At 43.5% G+C, this 20,384-nt stretch overlaps 1 protein-coding gene across 1 annotated transcript in view; it reads right to left on the bottom strand.

Annotated features, from left to right (window-relative positions):
- Positions 1-20,384, bottom strand: part of LOC147664074 (adhesion G protein-coupled receptor E3-like) — a 328,851-nt gene that overhangs the window by 23,783 nt on the left and 284,684 nt on the right. Inside the window, exons 13-14 of the mRNA XM_086950002.1 lie at positions 11,709-11,944; positions 8,648-8,714 (exon numbers count right to left, since the gene is read on the bottom strand). Of these exons, the coding sequence (XP_086806128.1) occupies positions 8,648-8,714; positions 11,709-11,944 (303 nt within the window). The remainder of the gene's footprint in view (positions 1-8,647; positions 8,715-11,708; positions 11,945-20,384) is intronic.

Below are 20,384 nucleotides of genomic sequence, written 5' to 3'. Positions count from 1 at the left end.
AGGCTTAGCAGGAACCCGTGCCCCCTCTAACACAGCAAACGCCGCATCTGTGGTTTCTAGAAATGGGTTCCATGTATAGGATTCATTGTCTGACTTCAGCATGCACCTTCTCACAACCCCTTCGAGCACTGTTATCTTAACATTTGTGTTTCTCTCTCTTACGATGTCTGCCCTGCCACTATTTACTTGGTACCCTCACACCTCCTCACCCTCACACACCCTCAAACCCTCTCACCCCCTCACACACCCTCACTCACCTTCACCCCTCACACACCCTCACTCACCTTCACCCCTCACATACCCTCACACCCTCACACACCCTCACTCAACCTCACCCCCACACACCTTCACCCACCCTCACTCACCCCCTCACCCACCCTCACTCACCCTCACACATCCTCACACCCTCTCACCCTCTCACACCCTCACCCACCCTCACACCCTCACCCACCCTCACTCACCCTCACCCACCCTCACCATCATACATACTCACACCCTCACTCACACCCTCACCCTCACCCACCCTTACACCCTCACTCACCTTCACAGCCCCTCACCCACCTTCACACCCCCTCACCCTCACACCCTCAACCCCTCATCCTCACACACCCTCACCACCCTCACAACCCTCACCCCTCACACCCTCACTCAGCATCACACCCCCTCACACCCCCTCTCACACCCTCACACACCCTTACCCTCACACCCTCACCCCCCTCACACTCACACCCCCTCACCCGCACACACCCTCACCCTCACACACCCTCACTCACCCTCACCCTCACACCCCCTCACCCGCACACACCCTCACCCTCACACACCCTCACTCACCCTCACACACCCTCACCCTCACACCCCCTCACCCTCCCAACCCTCTCACCCTCACACCCCCTCACACCCCCTCACACCACCTCACACACCCTCACTCACCCTCACTCACCCTCACCCTCACTCACTCACCCTCATACACCCTCATCAGCATAGCATAACAAAACAAAGCATGGCATAACAAAAAAAGCATGGGATACACAACCACACAACCTCACCACCCTCTCACCCTCACCCTTGCTCTAACACACTCACCCTCACTCACCCACCCACCCTCACCCAACCACCCTCACTCACTCACTCACCCTCACTCACTCGCCCACCCTCACCCACCCACCCTCACTCACCCTCACTCACCCTCACCAGCATAGCATAACAAAACATAGCATAACAAAACAAAACATAGGATAGGAAAACATAGCATAGCATAATAAAGCATAGCATAACAAAACACAACAAAACATACCATAGCATAACAAAACATAGCATAACAAAACAAAGCATAGCAAAACAAAACATAGAATAGTATAACAAAGCATAGCATTGCAAAACAAAACATAGCAAAACACAACAAAGCATAGCATAACAAAGCATAGCATAACAAAGCATAGTATAACAAAGCTTAGCATAACAAAACATAGCATAACAAAACATAGCAAAACACAACAAACATAGCATACATAACAAAACATAGCATAGCATAGCATAGCATAACACAACAAAGCATAGCACAGCATAACAAAACACAACATAGCATAGCATAACAAAACAAAGCTTAGTAGAGGCAGAACAGGGTCGGTGCAAGCACGCAGCCCTGCCTTACCCCCCTGTCAACGGGGAACCGGTTAGACAACGCTCCATCCTTACCGCATCTCACCTGAGCAAAGTTGGCAGTATGGAGATGAATAATCATCTCCAGCACCTCCCATAGTTTTCTGCGGGGGACCAGGTCGAAGGCCGCCCTCAGGTCCACAAATACAGTGTAGAGGTTGCCACCCTCCAGCTGTACCGTTTTCCAGAAAATGAGGGCGAGCCGGAAGACCTGGTCTGTGGTGGAGATCTTCCTTCTGAATCCCGCCTGGAGTGGGCTCAGAATATCGTGATCCAAGATCCAATCCGACAGACGGTCCAAAAGTAGCCTGGTGAAGAGTTTCTGAGAAACATCTATCAGGCTTATCGGCCTATAGTTGGCTGGGAGCAGAGGCGAACCCTTCTTAAATATAGGCACTATCTCTGCCCCCAGCCAAGTTGGGGGGATCATCATGCCGTTCAAGATTGCATTGAACAGCATCCTCAAGTACGGGGCCCAGATCTTAACTTCGTGCCTGTAAAGATCACCCGGGAGCTTGTCCAGGCCTGGCGCCTTTTCAGCCGCGTGACCCAAAATTGCCATATTAAGTTCTCCCAGGGTAAACCCATCCATCTGGGGAAGGGTTTCAGGGGTCCGGTCCATTACAGGTTCGGGTGGGTTCCCATCTTGGCTCTGATCGGGCGCACTATACAGGGATTTAAAGTGGTCCTCCCACACAGTGGCAGAGATATTTGCATTTACTGCCGCTAATGGTTCAGCTAAACCGTGCTTGACGATCTGCCAGAATTTGCGGGCATCATGAACTGCTAGGGCAACCGTCATTTCCGACCAGTTATCCTGGTCCCATTCTATTTTGGCTTTGCAAATGGTGGCCTTGTAGGCCATCCGTTTATCCCTGATCTTGCTAGGAGTTTCCCGTGTTTTAAGAGACTCCAAAAGGGCAGCCTATGCTCTTCTGCAGGCAGCATTGAACCAAGAGGCTCTTTTCCCCTTGACCTTTTTCGTCCTGGCCTCCGGGTTCAATACTTTTGCTAGATTGGTACAGAGCTCGGAGTGAATGTCCCCAAGCGCACTGAACTTATCGGGGGTGGGTGACTGAGGAAGGAGATCACTGACCTTTTCGAGGGCAGGGACCACTGCCTCATATAGCCTCTGAATGTTTTGTGGGTTCTGCACTAATTTTGGCAATCTAATTCTGCTTCTGTTGCTGGTTGCAACTAGACCCTCCGGGGATGCTGAATTTTTATCTGTGATTGCTATCGTGACACCCTGTACAACGAGTCTCAGTGACAATGCATTATGGTCACTGTCGGTCCTACTCAGTATGGTAAAGTCCCTCACTTTGGCCCAATCCTTTATCGGCACCAGGATATAATCTATCCGCGATTCGTGCCCTGGTCTGTTGAAGGTGTGCTGGGGTGGGATGTCTCCCTTAACCCGCCCATTGCAAGCCCTCAACAAGTGGGATAGGGTAAAGGATAGTATTTGAGTGACTAAAGGTGACCATGCTTTTACAGGTGGACCTGGCACGGTGGGTATCTCCCAGAGATCATCCTCTTCATTAGTCACCCCTTCCTTATGATCCGGGAGTGGCTCAAACTGGGTGTTAAAGTCCCCCCAATTACGAGTGATGGACAGAGGGTAGTGCAATCAATAAACGCAGATAAGTCCTCGATAGTTCCCGAGGTGCCCGTAATGGCAACTGGTCTAGAGTATACGTTTATTAATGCTACTCTCGCACCAGATGCCCACTCTAGGACAACACACTGCAAGTCCGGTGAATTGGTTTCGAGGCTTCTTGCCCTGCATCCAAGATGGGAGCCCACCCAGATCGACAGACCGCCAGACGGTCGGCCCTTCCCACCCCATTTTGCCACTGTCTCGAAGGTTGCGTACACTATACGGGAGTGTTGTTCTCTAGCCCACGTTTCTTGGAACAGACAAATATCATATTCCTCAATGAATTCCACCCACTCTGCGGAATCCAACTTATTAGCCAACCCGGCCACATTCCAAGAAAGTATCGAGAGTGTGCTCGGTACCCCCTGCTCCTCGGTAGGATTGAAAGACTGTGTACGCACAATCTTTATTACAAATGTAACAAAAATATGTTAATATTTGACATATGTTCTTGGATTTTCGTCACAATAAAATACACTGAACATAATCTTCACAAATGTTATTTACAAAAGTTTAAGCTATTGCCATTATAAATTACAATAACTTTTATTTAAGTATTAATTATTAAAAAAAATTAAAAACCATTGTTATTTGTAATATCAATACATGTAAGTCACGTAAATACAACACATATTACAAATGCTATAGGTGTCACATTTGCGAAAGTTATAACTATTGGCATGGTAAATGACAAAGCTATTAATTTCGCTATTTTCAAAATCAAAACATCAATAAAAAATTTGTCATTTACAATACCAATAGCTCAAACTTTCCTAATATGAGACCTATTGCATTGCAAATGCTTGTTTAGGTGGGGAGCGGAATACTCCTGTATTCTTCTTAGTAGGTAATTTATCATATGCTGCACTGACTGCTATAGGCGGTTGGGTATCCAACGTCACAACTGCCTCAACTAGAGGTTTAAACACAGGAGAAGGTAGTTTTCTATTAGGATGAGGGACCACCTCAATAGGTATAGGTGTATTTAAATCTATTAGGGAGTTTGATGTGGCAGTTGGCTCAATAGTGTTAGAATTTATAGTATCTTCCATATCGTCTGGCACTGATGAAATGTCTTGGAATATTAGTGGGATGTTTTCCGTACTAAACAGCTCGGCATCTGCATCAGCAGATATAATGTTGTGTGATAATATACTCGTTGCCTTCTGTTGCGTAATTAGTGGCTGTTTTTTTAGGAGTTCAATAGAGAAACGGCGCTCTGCCTGTTTCTCTGCTAACGTGATCTCCCTATCTATCTCTCTAGTGGCTCTAGCGAAGTATTTATCTAGCGGCCCAAGTATGGATACCCCTAAACTGGACGGTAAAGAGTTCGAGACAGATGTAGACATCCTTGGTCTATGGGACAGATAAAATTAAACAATAAACTGATGTAAGTCAGATCTATAAAAGTTTGAGGATCAATAAGTAACAACCTAGTCAATTGCGCAAATGGTTAAGTACATATATAGCGCAGCTTACTGGCGTATATTCCCAGCAGGGGGACTAAGTCCGGTACGTTGGAACAAATGTCAGAGGGGTGGCCCAGCCCAGCCTCCTGCAGCCCCTGACGGCCACAGACAGCCCGCCCATGTCCCGGGCTTCTCCCGGGATGCTCCCGCGCAGCGGTAGTAGGACTTGATCTTATTGGGTATGGACCACTCAGGGGGCCGGGCTAGCAGGGAGAGCGGGCCAGGTGTTTCAGATTGGCCAAGCAGGGACTACTGGGAGATGGAATCCCCGCACTGTCACTAGCAGCCCTGCACCGCCCTTAGACACCCCGGTAGAGTCCACAAGTTCCACCAAGACCTCCTCCTCGATGCGGGACCCACGAAGCGGGTACCGCGAGTTGTAGCTCCAAAAGCACACAGAGCAGCCCAGCAGGATGGTCCACAGCACAGCGCAAAACAAAGGATCAATTTGGTTGTATCAAGAAGTAACATATATTAGATTGTTGGCTACTTCATTCAGCATAGCTAATGCACTGGACAGGGAAAGGCAATTGAAGGATTTTTACATGAAATTTGTCAGTTGGATCAGTGGAAAAGCTAAAATATTCATAGTACATGGCATGATAATTGATTCATCCCTATAGCTGCATGAAGTGGAGTTATGAAAACATAGGGCCTTATTTATATGTTGGTAGTATCTATACTTTGTCTCAACAGTGATGGAGTATACACATCACCAACATAATGGTGCACTGGCCCAATTTAACGGCTGGTGGATGTATTATAAATGGTTGCCTGCTTGGAGGTTATTTGTTTCTTTGATGGGCGGTCCCTTTGACACTCATCCCCATGGCAAAACGGCGGACCGTCTGCCAAATATTAAATCATGCCTATAATAACTTTAGTAGTGGAAGAAATTGAAAAAGGTAAGACTATTGCATGGGCTAGAGCACTACAGTTGTTAACATATATTTGTAAGGTTGTGTGCTAATAATGGCAATAAAACCAGGCAAGATAAATAGAGTTTTTTAAAAACCTATATCATTGTCTAGACCAGCAGCAGCTGAGCACAAAAATATTTAGACGACCAATAGAAAACAGAGAAATTGTGATAGTCAATAACAATTATTAGTGGGACAAGTGTGCATAGAGGATGAGATAGTACATTAATTTCACTTTGATCTACAAGTGCCAGTGAGAGAGTTTCTTGATGCAGTTTTCCAGAGCAGTGGTTATCCAATTTCACTCAAAAAAGGTGTTTTGACAATATTTCTCAAACCAAATAAGAATGTGGTTCAATGTTGTGTTATCAACACATCACTGTGCTTAGCTCATACTATAAAGTAATTTTATTAAGGTTTTGAAATTGACATTGTCTAAGATACTTGAACAGATTGTGCAAGAGTTAGCTGAGTTAGTGGGTGCCATACACAGCACGCATGGATGTAGGGGTAACTACCAATATTTCAGAGTTTTTATCTATGGGGTTCCATGTGACGTCACAGACAGCTTTGCTCTCATTTTTCAAGTGTCACTTGGACCCCACAGACGAACAGCCCTGTTATTGACAGCTACACATCTATAGTTCAATATATGTAAAAATAAATCCTTGCCCTTCTGTGCAAGCATGAACCAGTATATCTCTGACTCAGCTACATATGCCTTTTATTGATCTACGGTACAAAAGGGGGTGGTGATGGACGGAGCATTTGAATCAATCAAACACTCACACCCAGTCAAAAGATCTGGGTTTAATCCATCACCGTTCTTTAGCCCACTCCGCCACCCCAGTTCAGACATGGCTATATGCAAATCAGTCTGACCCTGTGCCTCATGGGAACAGTACAGCCCGAACTGCCAAGCCATGTCTTCCCTGGACCGGAAACAAGCTTCCGAGGACCGGTTTCTGGCATTCCAGCCATCTTCAGCCCGGCTTGCTTGAATCCAGTGGCAAAGTGAGCAAGGGACTCACGTCTGAGTATACCCTGCTACACTTATGGCGGCCAAAAGCGGTACAAAAGGGGGTGGTGATGGACGGAGCATTTGAATCAATCAAACACTCACACCCAGTCAAAAGATCTGGGTTTAATCCATCACCGTTCTTTAGCCCACTCCGCCACCCCAGTTCAGACATGGCTATATGCAAATCAGTCTGACCCTGTGCCTCATGGGAACAGTACAGCCCGAACTGCCAAGCCATGTCTTCCCTGGACCGGAAACAAGCTTCCGAGGACCGGTTTCTGGCATTCCAGCCGTCTTTAGCCCGGCTTGCTTGAATCCAGTGGCAAAGTGAGCAAGGGACTCACGTCTGAGTATACCCTGCCACACTTATGGCGGCCAAAAGCGGTACAAAAGGGGGTGGTGATGGACGGAGCATTTGAATCAATCAAACACTCAGACCCAGTCAAAATATCTGGGTTTAATCCATCACCGTTCTTTAGCCCACTCCGCCACCCCAGTTCAGACATGGCTATATGCAAATCAGTCTGACCCTGTACCTCATGGGAAGAGTACAGCCCGAACTGCCAAGCCATGTCTTCTCTGGACCGGAAACAAGCTTCCGAGGACCAGTTTCTGGCATTCCAGGGTGAAGGCTGATTTGCATATAGCCATTGTCTGACCTAGGGTGGTGTGGAGTGCAAAAAAACGATGGATTTAGGCCCAGATATTTGTACTGGGGTGAATGTAAGACATTGTCGTGAGTCCCAGGCACTCCACATCACTGGAGTCAAGCTATCCAGGCTGAAGAAGGCTGATAGCCAGAAACCGGTCCTTGGATGCTTGATTCCGGTCTAGGAAAGACATGGCTTGGTAGTTCGGGCTGGACTGTTCCCATGAGGCACAGGGTCAAGGCTGATTTGCATATAGCCATTGTCTGACCTAGGGTGGTGTGGAGTGCAAAAAAACGATGGATTTAGGCCCAGATCTTTGTACTGGGGTGAATGTAAGACATTGTTCTGCATTCTGTCCATCAACTGTGTTTTTTGCAATTTTCACCCCGAGTGGGCTGGGTATGCTCAGGCGTGAGTCCCAGGGACTCCACATCACTGGAGTCAAGCTATCCAGGCTGAAGAAGGCTGATAGCCAGAAACCGGGCCTTGGATGCTTGATTCCGGTCTAGGAAAGACATGGCTTGGTAGTTCGGGCTGGACTGTTCCCATGAGGCACAGGGTCAAGGCTGATTTGCATATAGCCATTGTCTGACCTAGGGTGGTGTGGAGTGCAAAAAAATGATGGATTTAGGCCCATATCTTTGTACTGGGGTGAATGTAAGACATTGTTCTGCATTCTGTCCATCAACTGTGTTTTTTGCAATTTTCACCCCGAGTGGGCTGGGTATGCTCAGACGTGAGTCCCAGGCACTCCACATCACTGGAGTCAAGCTATCCAGGCTGAAGAAGGCTGATAGCCAGAAACTGGTCCTTGGATGCTTGATTCCGGTCTAGGAAAGACATGGCTTAATAGTTCGGGCTGGACTGTTCCCATGAGGCACAGGGTCAAGGCTGATTTGCATATAGCCATTGTCTGACCTAGGGTGGTGTGGAGTGCAAAAAAACGATGGATTTAGGCCCAGATCTTTGTACTGGGGTGATTGTAAGACATTGTTCTGCATTCTGTCCATCAACTGTGTTTTCTGCAATTTTATTGATCTAAGCATACTTGTTTCTGAGTACTCATCAAATTTTTTTGATAACTGAGAAAGGATCAGCCATTTAACTCCTTGAATAATTTAAATTGCAATACACATACTCAATATCAGTATAGAGTTGACTTTTCTGTCCTTAACATTTAAAGAATCGATAAACAAAATAATGATAAGAGATTAATAAGGATGATATCAAGCAAATAAAAGAGACACAAAACGGATATGTAAACCTACCAATATAAAAGCGCATACAGGCCCAAGGAAACTCCATATATGCCCAGTACTTGACTTGAGCCAGCAGCTATGAAAATATAGAAGGATTAGTTGTCAATTTCTGCCAATTTATTTGGTACTTTACAGCAACTGCACCTATTATACTTATTGCGAGCAGTAGAATGAAGGATGATATCTCACTTAGTAAAGTCTAACTTAGATCATCTATGTATTAAATTCCCTAGTGTGTTTCAAACTGGAGGTATACAATTACATACAGAATTTGATGAAGTGTAAGAAATCCTTTCAGTCACTGCTTTTCACTCTCCCATCGCCACCTTCACTGAAGACCTCATACCACAATTTTTCCCCATATATAGTGTACTTCATTTTGATTGATCCTAAGTCTTATATTCATCTGAACAACAAAAAGATAGGCTGTAGCAAAGGGAGATGTGAACAGTTGTTAATGGAATATGTTCTCTCATTAATAAGTAACTGTCAATAGACTGCTTTTTCTCTTCATATCAAACACCGAACATGGACCCTATGTTACTTGGAGTATAAATCCTTCAATTAAGTGAAGTGTTACAATCTTCAATACCATCTTGAATTTGACCAAGCAGGATTTAGAATTCTAGTCTGAATTCATGTCGTCTCACATCTACTGTGGAGATATCCTAAACATAGGACATTTATTTTATCACTTAAGGAAACACTATAACTCAGTTATTGTTTTTTGTTCCTAAGAAGGCAGCCCAGTAGGACCATGGATCCTGTAAGTAATGTGGATATTCATCAAGAAGAGTTACTACCCACCTTGAGTAATAATCAGATTTTTTGTCAGGGTAAAGCTCCAAAGTCACTAAAATAACATGAGCTCTCTCCCCGGTAGTTAAGGAATAAAGCCAACAGTCTTAACACATGCAATATGTAAAGCATTTATGCAATACTAAAACAGTAATAAAGTTGAAACACAACACAATAAAAATGACAAAATGAATTAGAAAGAGTACATTTTAGTATATAAAATGACACAAGAAAAGACAAAAGGGGGATCTAGATATGAATTTTTAAAGTCTTTCATGAAATTAGTGCTTAAAATGTTTAGCTCCAACTGCGGTCAACTGGTCAGGTCACAGTAGATCAGGGCTTAAGCACAATTTGAGGGTGAAGGCGATGGAGTTTGGGTCATATACAGAAACCAGGTTTGATCCATCAGAGGATTAACTTGTGACCCAGTCTCACAAATGGAAGTAAAAATTCTTCACTGTGGCAAGGCAGCAGGCTCTACGCAAAGAGTTCTCCACAAGGTTGGAAAAAGCTCAGAGTAGAAGAAATTCAAATTTTGTGCCCAAGGTTGTCCTCTCACATTCCAGATACTTTCAGTGCCTTTACCCGGGCAGGATTTCTAGGAGAAGCTCCCCTCCCACTGGAAATTAGTGCCAGCCTGATTGGGAGATGAAAGGAAGAGGCCACCCAGATGCCAGCTAACATCTGGTTGTGACAATGGAGGCTACTTTGAAGCAAATTAAGTTCCTGGGTCCACCGAACTGACCATCCTGTCAGAAGAACAAAAACAACTCCACAAGCCTTTTCCTCTGCTCTAGGAGCAGTTTTCACACCTCATAAGGGCTTGAGTACTCAGAGGAAGCAACAGGAAGCTAATGCAAATTTGCCTCCAAAGGCTTTAGGCATGGCAAAGGCAACTTCCTAAAAGTAATTTTTTCTTAATATTTGTTAAACGTCTGAATTCACCATTTTGTGGTGCTTTTTACAAATATTAAAATTACTGGTTTAATCAACTCTATAGCTGGTCCCTACCCTCAGATAGCAACATTAATATTTAATATTGCTTCTCAGTGTTTCTCTTTGAGTCAGCCAGCTCTCCTACAGTGAAAATAGCATTTAGGTGCTAGCCCCTGCACATGACATACTAGTATTACATTTCTACATGTCCAGCTTTTAAATACCATTCAACCATTGTGAGTTATATGGCCTAACTAGGGGTTACATTAATATTTAAAAGAAAGTATTTGACCTGTGAAAAGGGGCTTTTTGACAGGCACAATTGCAGTTTTTAAACTGCTGCAGTCAGGCTACAATGATAGGCCTGAAGCCATGATTGCACTGCCACTGTAGTTGATGGCACAGTAGGTGCTACAGTCCACAAGTGACATTTAACTTATACGCCCTTGGTACACCTTTTACCATATTTTAGGCACTTATAGGTAGGTTAAAAACGACCTGTTTAAAGGGGGAGTACAAGCACTTTCCTGGTTAGCAGGAGTAATGTGCATACATTTTTAAAGCCAGGATAAAAATAAGGCAGATATCCTACAGGTTTGGTATGAGTCATCCATATATTCACCAAGATCTGATGGTGCAAACAACATATTTCTAGTTCTAGCGTCACATCGGACACTATGAGAGGACACAGGTTGCTTCCTTACATTTATAATATTTGTATACAGATGTCCATATATGTACCAACAGTGACTAGGTCAATCAAGCTGGAAAAACTCAAGCTTTAAAAGCCTGTGTAGTAGAGTGTGAGTGATTTAGTAAGTAAACAAATTTGTGTGCCTGAGAAACGTCCAAACGACACACTTTTAACAAAATCAATTCTGAGTAAACTGAATAAACATTAGCATCCATCAACATGGATACTTGAGTATTTTCCAAGATTTTGCATCTGACAAATTTCATTTAAAAAACACTTACTGATCAAAAACAAGGAATCCACCTCTGCTGCTTTCCTGGTGACGGAATATCCGTGTTAACCTCTGGTGCACTACTGTATACAGCAGTGGAAAGATGTTGTGAGACAACCAAAATTCAAGGAGATCTAGCAATCCTACTGTCTTTATGGTCATCAACAATACTGCAGTAATAATATTAGGAAACTTCTACAAACAGATCTTTGTATTCTTGTATGATAAACCACTAACATATTTCAGTGTCATCATGGGCCTACTGAATACAGTAGTTACTTCTATTTACAAACACAGCAATATGTTATTGAGAATTCATCTTACACAAAGTGATACAGAATGATGATAGTAGATGTTCTTGTACATACTGCCTTGAAGTTCCATAGCTGTCAGGTTTGGATGCTGCAGAAATGATGACAATGAGCAGTGGGAATCCATAGCCAAAGAGGCACAGGTGCGGAGTTTTGATCTTGCGAGTGTTGAAGTAGTTTGCAACGTTCAGGTTCCTGACTGTGAGGAAGAGCATCAAAGCCTCCACAAACATCCATGAGAAAGAAGCCAAGAAGAAATACTGAAGGAGCCCAGCGATGATGGCACACCCAATCTGGGGAGAGATAAAGAACACTTAGAGGCCACTCAACAAGTGTAAATCGTGTGAAAGTTTTCCTCTAATCATTACTGCAAATATGAAAACTGAAAATGCTTAAAAAAGATGCTTAGTGGCCATGAGCTTTAATTAACAAAGCAGTTTCTCTGAGTAAGCATGGTTTACCGCTGTAATTTCATGTCTAGGAGAGTTTGGTAGATATTGGATACTGGCCAAAAATGATGGAAACATTGCCAAGTCAGTTCAGTAGCTGCAAAGAATGAATTTACAAATGCCACAAGACAATTGGGAGAAGGCACCCAAGCAGTCGGAAGGAGAGTCTACCTCTTTATTTAGGAGGATTGTGAGAATGCCAGTTACGTACTGCTGTAAATTGATGGTTAGGGTTAGGAGAGGAAAGAACGTGTCTATTTGTGAATATCGCAATCATTTATACTTATTATTCCCATCCTGGAAAAACTCATAAAGGTAATTCTAAATGGTTGTAGGAATAGTTTTTCCAAAATTTCCAGTTTTCCAAATTAGTGGTCTTCACCATGGTACCAGCTTATACTCTTTCGTCAGATTTCCACCCTTGCATAGATACTATTGTTTTAACAGTTTTGCCTCGGAAAATGTAAACCTATTATTTTCACTCTGACTTCAGATGAGTTGTACAAGCCCTATTTCTCACACCCAGAAGATGGCTATACCTCATCAGTAGGCTTCCTTAAATGTGTCTTTATTCCACTCATAGCCATTTTCCGTGCTGCAGCTCACCTTTTCAAAGGTAAAAAAAATTGCCTCAAAATTGGGCTTCAGGCCTAAAGCTCTACATATCATTTATCCCAGTTACCTGCAAAGACAAATTCCACAACTCAGTAGGATAAAAAGACAGTAGAGTCAAGTAATACCTTCTGCTGGAAATCTCAATAAACAAAACACCGGAAACTCTTAAACAGGTATTCTCTTGCTAAGCTTCAGGATGTGCAAGCTGTTACCCAAAGTTTAATATTTGCCCCAAATTTCCTGGCATTCCCAGAAGACCTGAAACCTAGTGGCACGCCATTTCGCGCCCCCAACAAGTCGCACAGCCTTGTACACAGTTTACACAAGAAACCATTTTTTTTCGTTAGAATCCATTTTAATCCACTTTTAATCCATGTTGCTTTCCAAATGTCTTCTATATTTGCTTCATTCGCATCAAAGGTAATATGATTCCACTTTTTTCAAATGCTAAGGAATTGCCCATACAGGTCTTATTCTAAAGCATTCTGAAATACCCAGTTCATCCAGGACAGCCACAACTTTGTTCACCCAATGCATTTCAGGCTGTTTTGCCCTTCCTCAGGGGTGTCTATAATATTAAAACAAACATCCGTTTTACTCGTTTTACATACAACTCACGACTGCCTAATCCAATAAAATCATAATCAAAACAGTCTCCATTCCCACCCTGCCCCGCAACTAACATCACTAAAAAATTGTGCTCAGTGAACCCCTTCTTTCACAAAAAAACCCCTTATCAAACGAAATACCTCAGATACCGCACTAAATCACAACCCGCTCAACAACCTTCATACATGTCTTAATTTTGACGCTCTAACAAGCAGCATGTCCACCTCTCTCATATTCCGTGAGCACTGTTTTAAACTTCCTCCTCTCAACTTCACTGCTGCAATCATGATACCTTTGAAGTGAATGGAGAAATATAGAAGAAATTTGGAAAGCTATATGGATTCTAACGAAAAAATTGGTGTCTTGTTTAAACTGTGTACACAGCTATGCGACTTGTTGGTGGTGCGAAATGGCGCAGCACTAGATTTCAGAATTTCATATTGGTGCCTGTGGGGCAGAGAGTGTAAAAAGCCAACACCCCATAACCTTGCAATGAGAATTTTTGCAAAAATGTGGACTTTGAACAAAAACCAGGAGTGCATCCTTTCATTTTTTGTCATTTTAATTCCCAGAAGACCGATATAACCATATTTTTAGAATTTACTTTGCAATCATACCTTTAGTATGCCTCAAGAATTCAATGCTGTTCTTTTATGTAGGTTTTCTTTTTTTTGTTACTTGTAGTATACAATGTTGTAAAGCACAATCTCTATGTAGTATCAAATATTTGAAACGTGTGGTGCTATATATTAGTGCACAAACATTTTGTGTGGTACAAGTCTTACATTTCAAACAAACTGCATGGAATACCAAGGGGTTGCACCTGCCATTTTTAAACAATCTCTTTATTGAATAGTATAGGTGATGCAGACATTAAAATTGAGTCAGTCTATTTCTGGACATTATAGGCACTTTTTTAGGGAACAGGACAGCCTCTTGGATCGGAAGGGTCTCCCTTCAGGCATCTACCTATATTTCATCCACATCAAAGAATTGTGTAAATGTCACCCCACACAGCTCCTTCCTGGCAAAGGGTGGGGGGGCTTCCTTACAACTAGCAGGATGGCTCAGTGACTAAAATGTTACTAACATTTTGGTGATCTGCAAAACAAAACTTTGAAAACTAGCTACTGTCACAGACTGATTTGAGTAGATATCACTATTGTTATATGCTTTCACAAACATCATAGTTTCTTCAGCTCCTCATGCAGAAATATTGAGTGTTTTTTTAAAGACATGTCTGGACTACCATTGTCAGGGATTTTCTGTCCTAATGTCTATATTCTGCTGCAAGGACTCTATTTACTAAGTCAAATTAGACTCAATCGTTATGTAATTTAACTTGTGCTCTGTCCTATTTGAAGCTATCTATTTTTTATTTTAATTTCACAAACTTTGGGCAGGTCTCATCTCTTCTCTGAATTTGAAATATTATTTATTTGTGTTTTTATGAGTCTTAGTTTACAGTGCCTGAGACCTGAGAACTGCAGATGACCTAGAGAAATAAGAAGATATGCCACACATTACAAAATAATGTCTCCCCATGCCCAAGGCCATTTGAATCCTTAAAGACTAGAGATGTTTTGTATCAGCTCTGCACATGTTCAATGGCCTTGCTAACACAGTAGATGACAGATTCAGAATCGCTTTGTCCACTTCCAATGCATCCTTACAATTGTCCATTTACTCTAAGCCTTGCTAGCTATTGTTTGTAGATGATTGCTGTATTTTCAGGTATTATAAACAAATGTTAAGTAGGTATTTTTGTTTTGGATGTTCTATTTCAATGTCTTGCTTACTGTCTAAATTTAGTAATGTACATATTTGTGTCAAATGGCAATTGGATTGCTTACAATAACTATCCATATACTGTTGTATGTGTACCTGTATTAGGTGAACGATTTGCTGTAACTATAACTATTATGTTATGACATAAAAATCGCAAACATAAATTCTGGGATAATAGTTTAGGGCCTAATTTAGAGTTTGGAGGAGAGAGTGCTGAATCCCATAATTGATGAAGTACCTTGCCCACCAAACCCTTGGTGGGCTGCATCATTTCGTGATGGGTGGACCTTACCAATTCTGTAGTAGGAGCCCCTGTTGGATCCATCAATGGAATACTTCATCCAATTGCCCAGCAAAGTAGGGGTAATCAGAGGAAGGACATTACACTCTCCCTATTTGCGGGGGGGGAGGTGTAATACTTTTTTTATTTCCTGCCCATCACCACCAAGATACACCTTGCCATTAGGGACAGGAAAACCATGAATGACCCCCCACCATGGGAGAAAATGCCCTAAATGAAAGGGTCATTTGGTTTGGAAAAACAAACTTCCACTTTAGGAGTTTGGAGGACAGTGTAGTGTCCAAAGGGATTGCAGAGAACATTGCCTACACTATCTCAACTGTACTTTGCTCGCCAAGTTTAGAGATGACTGGGAGCCCAGCAGTCATCTCTGTACATTGAAGACAACCACCATTACAGCAGGTCTTTTTAAGGAATTATTAGTTTGGTGGATGGTTTTCATGGCCGTTCTCAAATCTTTTAACTTTGTTTGTCTTTCCAAAACAAACTATTGACACAGGAGTTTGATTTTGAAAAACAAAATATTTAAAGACTACCACACTTTAGAGGTTTTTTCCCAGATTTATTTTCCTGCCCCTCACTGTCAGGTTTTTCCAAGCAATGACCGTCAGGCCGTTGGGCCGTTGTAGGAAGTATTCCATTAATGGAACCAATCAGGGCTCAATCTATTATGGAATACTTTGTTCCACCAGCTTCTAAATTCAGCAAGAGGACTGAGAGCTAATGGGCAGTGTACTCCGTTGAAGTCGTAACCTTTTTGGCAAATATAAATCAGACTCTTTGGACCCGATGCATGAAGAAACTGTTTTGCAATTTCCTAATTGCGAAATGCAAGGATTTGCAGTTCGGAAATCGCAAAACAGCATGCATGAAAGTGTGATTCCTAGGGGATCGCAAATGACCTACCTCAATATAATAATGAGGTAAGTCACAATTTGCAACCCCCTAGGAATCACAAAAATCACAGAGGTGGTAGCCTACTGGGGTCAGCAGACCACCATGTCTATGATTGCTTTTAAATAAATCATTTTTTTAATGTAGCCTGTTTTCCTTTAAGGAAAACGGGATATGTTTCTAAAACAAAAACGATAGTTTTCTTTTCATTTTTTATGAATAGGCAGTGGTTCATAGGACCACTGCCTGCTCTTTATAAAATGCTTTAATAAACATTCACAAAGGGGAAGGGGTCCCTAAGTGACCCCTTCCCATTTGCGAATGGGTTACCACCTACTTAAAGTAGGTGGTAAAATGCGAATGTTTTGCGACCACATTTCGGTCACAAAACATTCCTACACACCTATGCGATTCGGTATTAGGAAGGGATGCCCTAAACACCCCCTTCCTAAGAGCGAATCACAAACCAATTCGCAAAATAGGGTTGGCTGCATCTGAAAAGCATTATTTGCAATCGCAATCGCAAACGAGCCGATTCTGCGAATCGGGCCGTTTGCAAAGACAAAAATGCTTGATGTATGTGCCCCTTTGTTTGATAAACAAAAACGAATGTTAAAGGTTTAGTGAATGGCAGTCAAAACTCATTGTGGCTATCAACTAAGCATGGGCGAATTTTGTGAATCTGGCGTTCGCGAATTTCCGTATTTGCGAACTCGCAATCCGCAAAATCTGCGAATTCTCGCGAATTTGCGGATTTTTTTTTGTGTTCGCAAGGGTTTCTACCAGTTCGCGAGGGTTTTGTACCAGTTCGCCATTGCGAACTTACTTGTTGGCTCGCAACGGTCGCGACTATGTTGTTTCTACGTCTGGTTCATCATCACAGGTTCCCAGCACCCTCTGTTTCACCACTGCCACCCTCTGTTTCACACATGCCACCCTCTGGTACATCAATGCCACCCTCTGGTTCATCATCACTGTAGATTATGGGGGGGGAAAGCAAGCACACCTGCCCTGCTTCAACTGACATGAATTAATTTGGGGTTGATTTATTAATGTGTCACTGTTTTAAAATTCCAGTCTGGCACCTACTTCCTTATCTGTAATTTGCTTTCTGTTGCAGTGCAATTTTTTTTTCCAGGACCTTTGTGGCCTACTTGTAGCTATTCTATGAGCCTGCTGTGAGGGTCAGAGCAGGGTCATACAATTGTTGCAACTAGCAACTGAACTCTGGAGGGGCCCCAGTCAGGAAGCACTACAGGGAATGGTTACTATTACTAATGATGAGTTTGAACTTTTGCACCTGCTGAGTGCTTTCAGTTTTGCAAAACTCGTTTTTCTGCAGAACAGCAACTGTAATGCCCCAAACAAACACAGGCAACTGAACTCTGGAGGGGCCCCTCAGGAAGTACTACAGGGAATGGTTACTAATGATGAGTGAACAGCAACTGTAATGCCCCAAACAAACTTACTTGTGAAAGTTGATTTCTAATCCAAAAGTGATCCAAAGAAAGTCAAAAGGCCTCAAATCCAAAAAAGTGCAGGCAAATGTCAACCTGAGGAGTTATTTTGATAAAAATCATCATTTTCAGAAGGTCTATGCTGCTTGCTAGTGGATTTCTTGTGCAGAATTGCAAATTTAGTAATTTCGCGAGTGCGAGATTGTTGCTGCCCGCCGCACCTACATGTTCGCAATTGCGAACTCTCGCGATGCGTCGCCAAACTCCCGCGGGATCCCGCAGCAAGATCCAAAATATCGAGAAAAACAACTCAGCAAACGCTGAATGACGGTAAGTGAACGCCGCACGCCGCAAAATTGTATCACCAAGAAAAAAAAATCCGCTGCGTGCGAATTTGCGGATTTACGGTAAATTCGCGAGCGTTCGCGGATTGTGAATTTAACGAAAATCCACAAAATCCGCGAGCGGAACAGATTTTCCGCCCATGCTTACTATCAACCAAACGTTTAGTTCACTTAAAGGAACTGCCCTGAATGCTGTTCCCTTCAATGCCCAAGGGATGACCACTAGGCCGGCAGTCATCTCTAAATCCAGAGGACGGTAGTCAATCAGAGTGGCAGAGGTAATGTCCTCCGCCACACTGACGGACTGTTCTCCATCTGCCAAACTCTAAATCAGGCTCTTGATTTCAGATAAGCATAGTTCTGGTAGTGATAATATCAGGTTAGAGTGAATGAAATACTAATTACACAAATTATTCAAAACTGGATCTTTGTGCATGAAAAGATTTCCACAATGGAGAACAACAAAACAACAACTCCATAAGGGTAAAAACGCAGCCACACTTTTTTCTGTTTTGTACTAAGTTAACAACAATCAAGAAACCTTTCAAAACAATTTGATAATCTACCCCACACATTATACCTAATGCCACTCTAACTTCTTATCCTTACCCCTTTAATTTACTCTAACACTAGTCTTGTTCAAACCCCAACCCTTAATCACACCCTTACCATAACCCTATCCCTAATGTTAACTCATACCTTACTACTACGATGTCGGTAGGAAAGCATTCCGACCAAATCGATCTCAGAATGGTTTCTAATCGAATCGGATCGGATCCGGGGAGTCTGACCGACGATTACGATGCTTCCGGATACCATTTGGTCGGACTCCCATTGACTTCAAGGGGAGCCTGTGTTCCCAACGAATACACAGGCTCCCATTGAAAAAGGGGTGGCTGGGGAAAATCGTGCACCCTGTGGCGGGCAACCCTTTGTGCCTGCCACATAGTACATAGTTTGAAAGGACCGATCCATGAAGGCCCCGGATGAAGAGGGGCCTGCTACGGGTTCCCAAAGTCAGATTCCGACTGCAGATCTAAGTCGGAACAACTGATTGGGAAAGGCTGTCCGAATCTGACATCATAATCGCTCGGTTGGAAACGCAGTTCGGTTCCTCCGAATGCCATCCGGAACTGACTCACAAAGTCCAAACGTCTTACTAACATCTTAATCGGTCATTAAGAAACCTTTCAAAATTGGCTGGAAAGACAGGTTCCGAATCCGATTTAGAGCCTTTCCGAGCGGCATTGTAATTGACCCCTAAATCTTACTCTTTCACTAACCTTATTCCGAATCCCACTTCTAACCCTAAACCACCCCAATTTTTAACCCTTACCTTATCCCTAAATACAACTCTAATATTTTATTTATTTATATTCCATTACTGTTTTAAAAAATATCAAAAAAGTATACTGCTTTGATGATTTTTTTAGGTTATTGTTGTTCATTATTTCATTGCTTGATTTTAGATTTGTGGTTATTGTATTCCTTTAATATAGTTTCATATTTTTCACATAGTTCTTTAAATATAGGTTCCATAGAACAGCCTGCTCGCAGGCAGGTCGCTCCCCACGTCACCACACGGCTGCCAGCTGCTTCGTGTCTGACTGACTGCTGCTCACTTCTGCTCCCACTGCCTGGTTCCCTACACCCTGATCTGTGTCACTGTTCTTTTTTTCTTTCTCAGGTTTCCTCCGCCAGTGTCCTCCGGCTGCTGCCCGCCTTTTCACACCGTTACCACTCCTCCCGCCGTTGCGTCCCTGCGTCCCTGCCCCCCTTGCTTTCCCATTGGCCACCCCGCTCCTGCCTCCCAGCTGCTCCTCCCTCCCTCTCCCACTCTTATGGAGGCCGCGAAGTGGTGGAGGAGCGACCTCTGACCCTGCTCGCAGGCAGGTCGCTCCCTACGCCACCACACGACTGCCAGCTGCTTCGTGACTGACTCTTGTGCTGCTCACTTCTGCTCCCGCTGCCTGGTTCTCTCCACCCTGATCTGTGTCACTGTTCTTTTTTTTCTTTCTCAGGTTTCTCAGGGCAGGCCACCCCGCTCCTGCCTCCCAGCTGCTCCTCTCTTCCTCTCCCACTCTTATGGAGGCCGCGCGCAGCGGGCACGCTGCTGGTGCGCCAAAGGCAAGCCCGCCTGCCCCCGTCCGTGCCTGGACCGCGCCCACACTAGAACCCCTGGACCCCACGAACGCCACAATACCAGACTCCGCTACAACGCCAGCACCCTCTACGCACTCAAAGCCGGCCGAAACCAAACCTGCTTCCAGGCCACC

Source organism: Lissotriton vulgaris, unplaced genomic scaffold, assembly GCF_964263255.1.
Source record: "Lissotriton vulgaris unplaced genomic scaffold, aLisVul1.2 SCAFFOLD_270, whole genome shotgun sequence".
In the NCBI taxonomy this organism is placed as follows: Eukaryota; Metazoa; Chordata; class Amphibia; order Caudata; family Salamandridae; genus Lissotriton; species Lissotriton vulgaris.
This window is presented reverse-complemented; position numbering and strand designations above follow the sequence as displayed.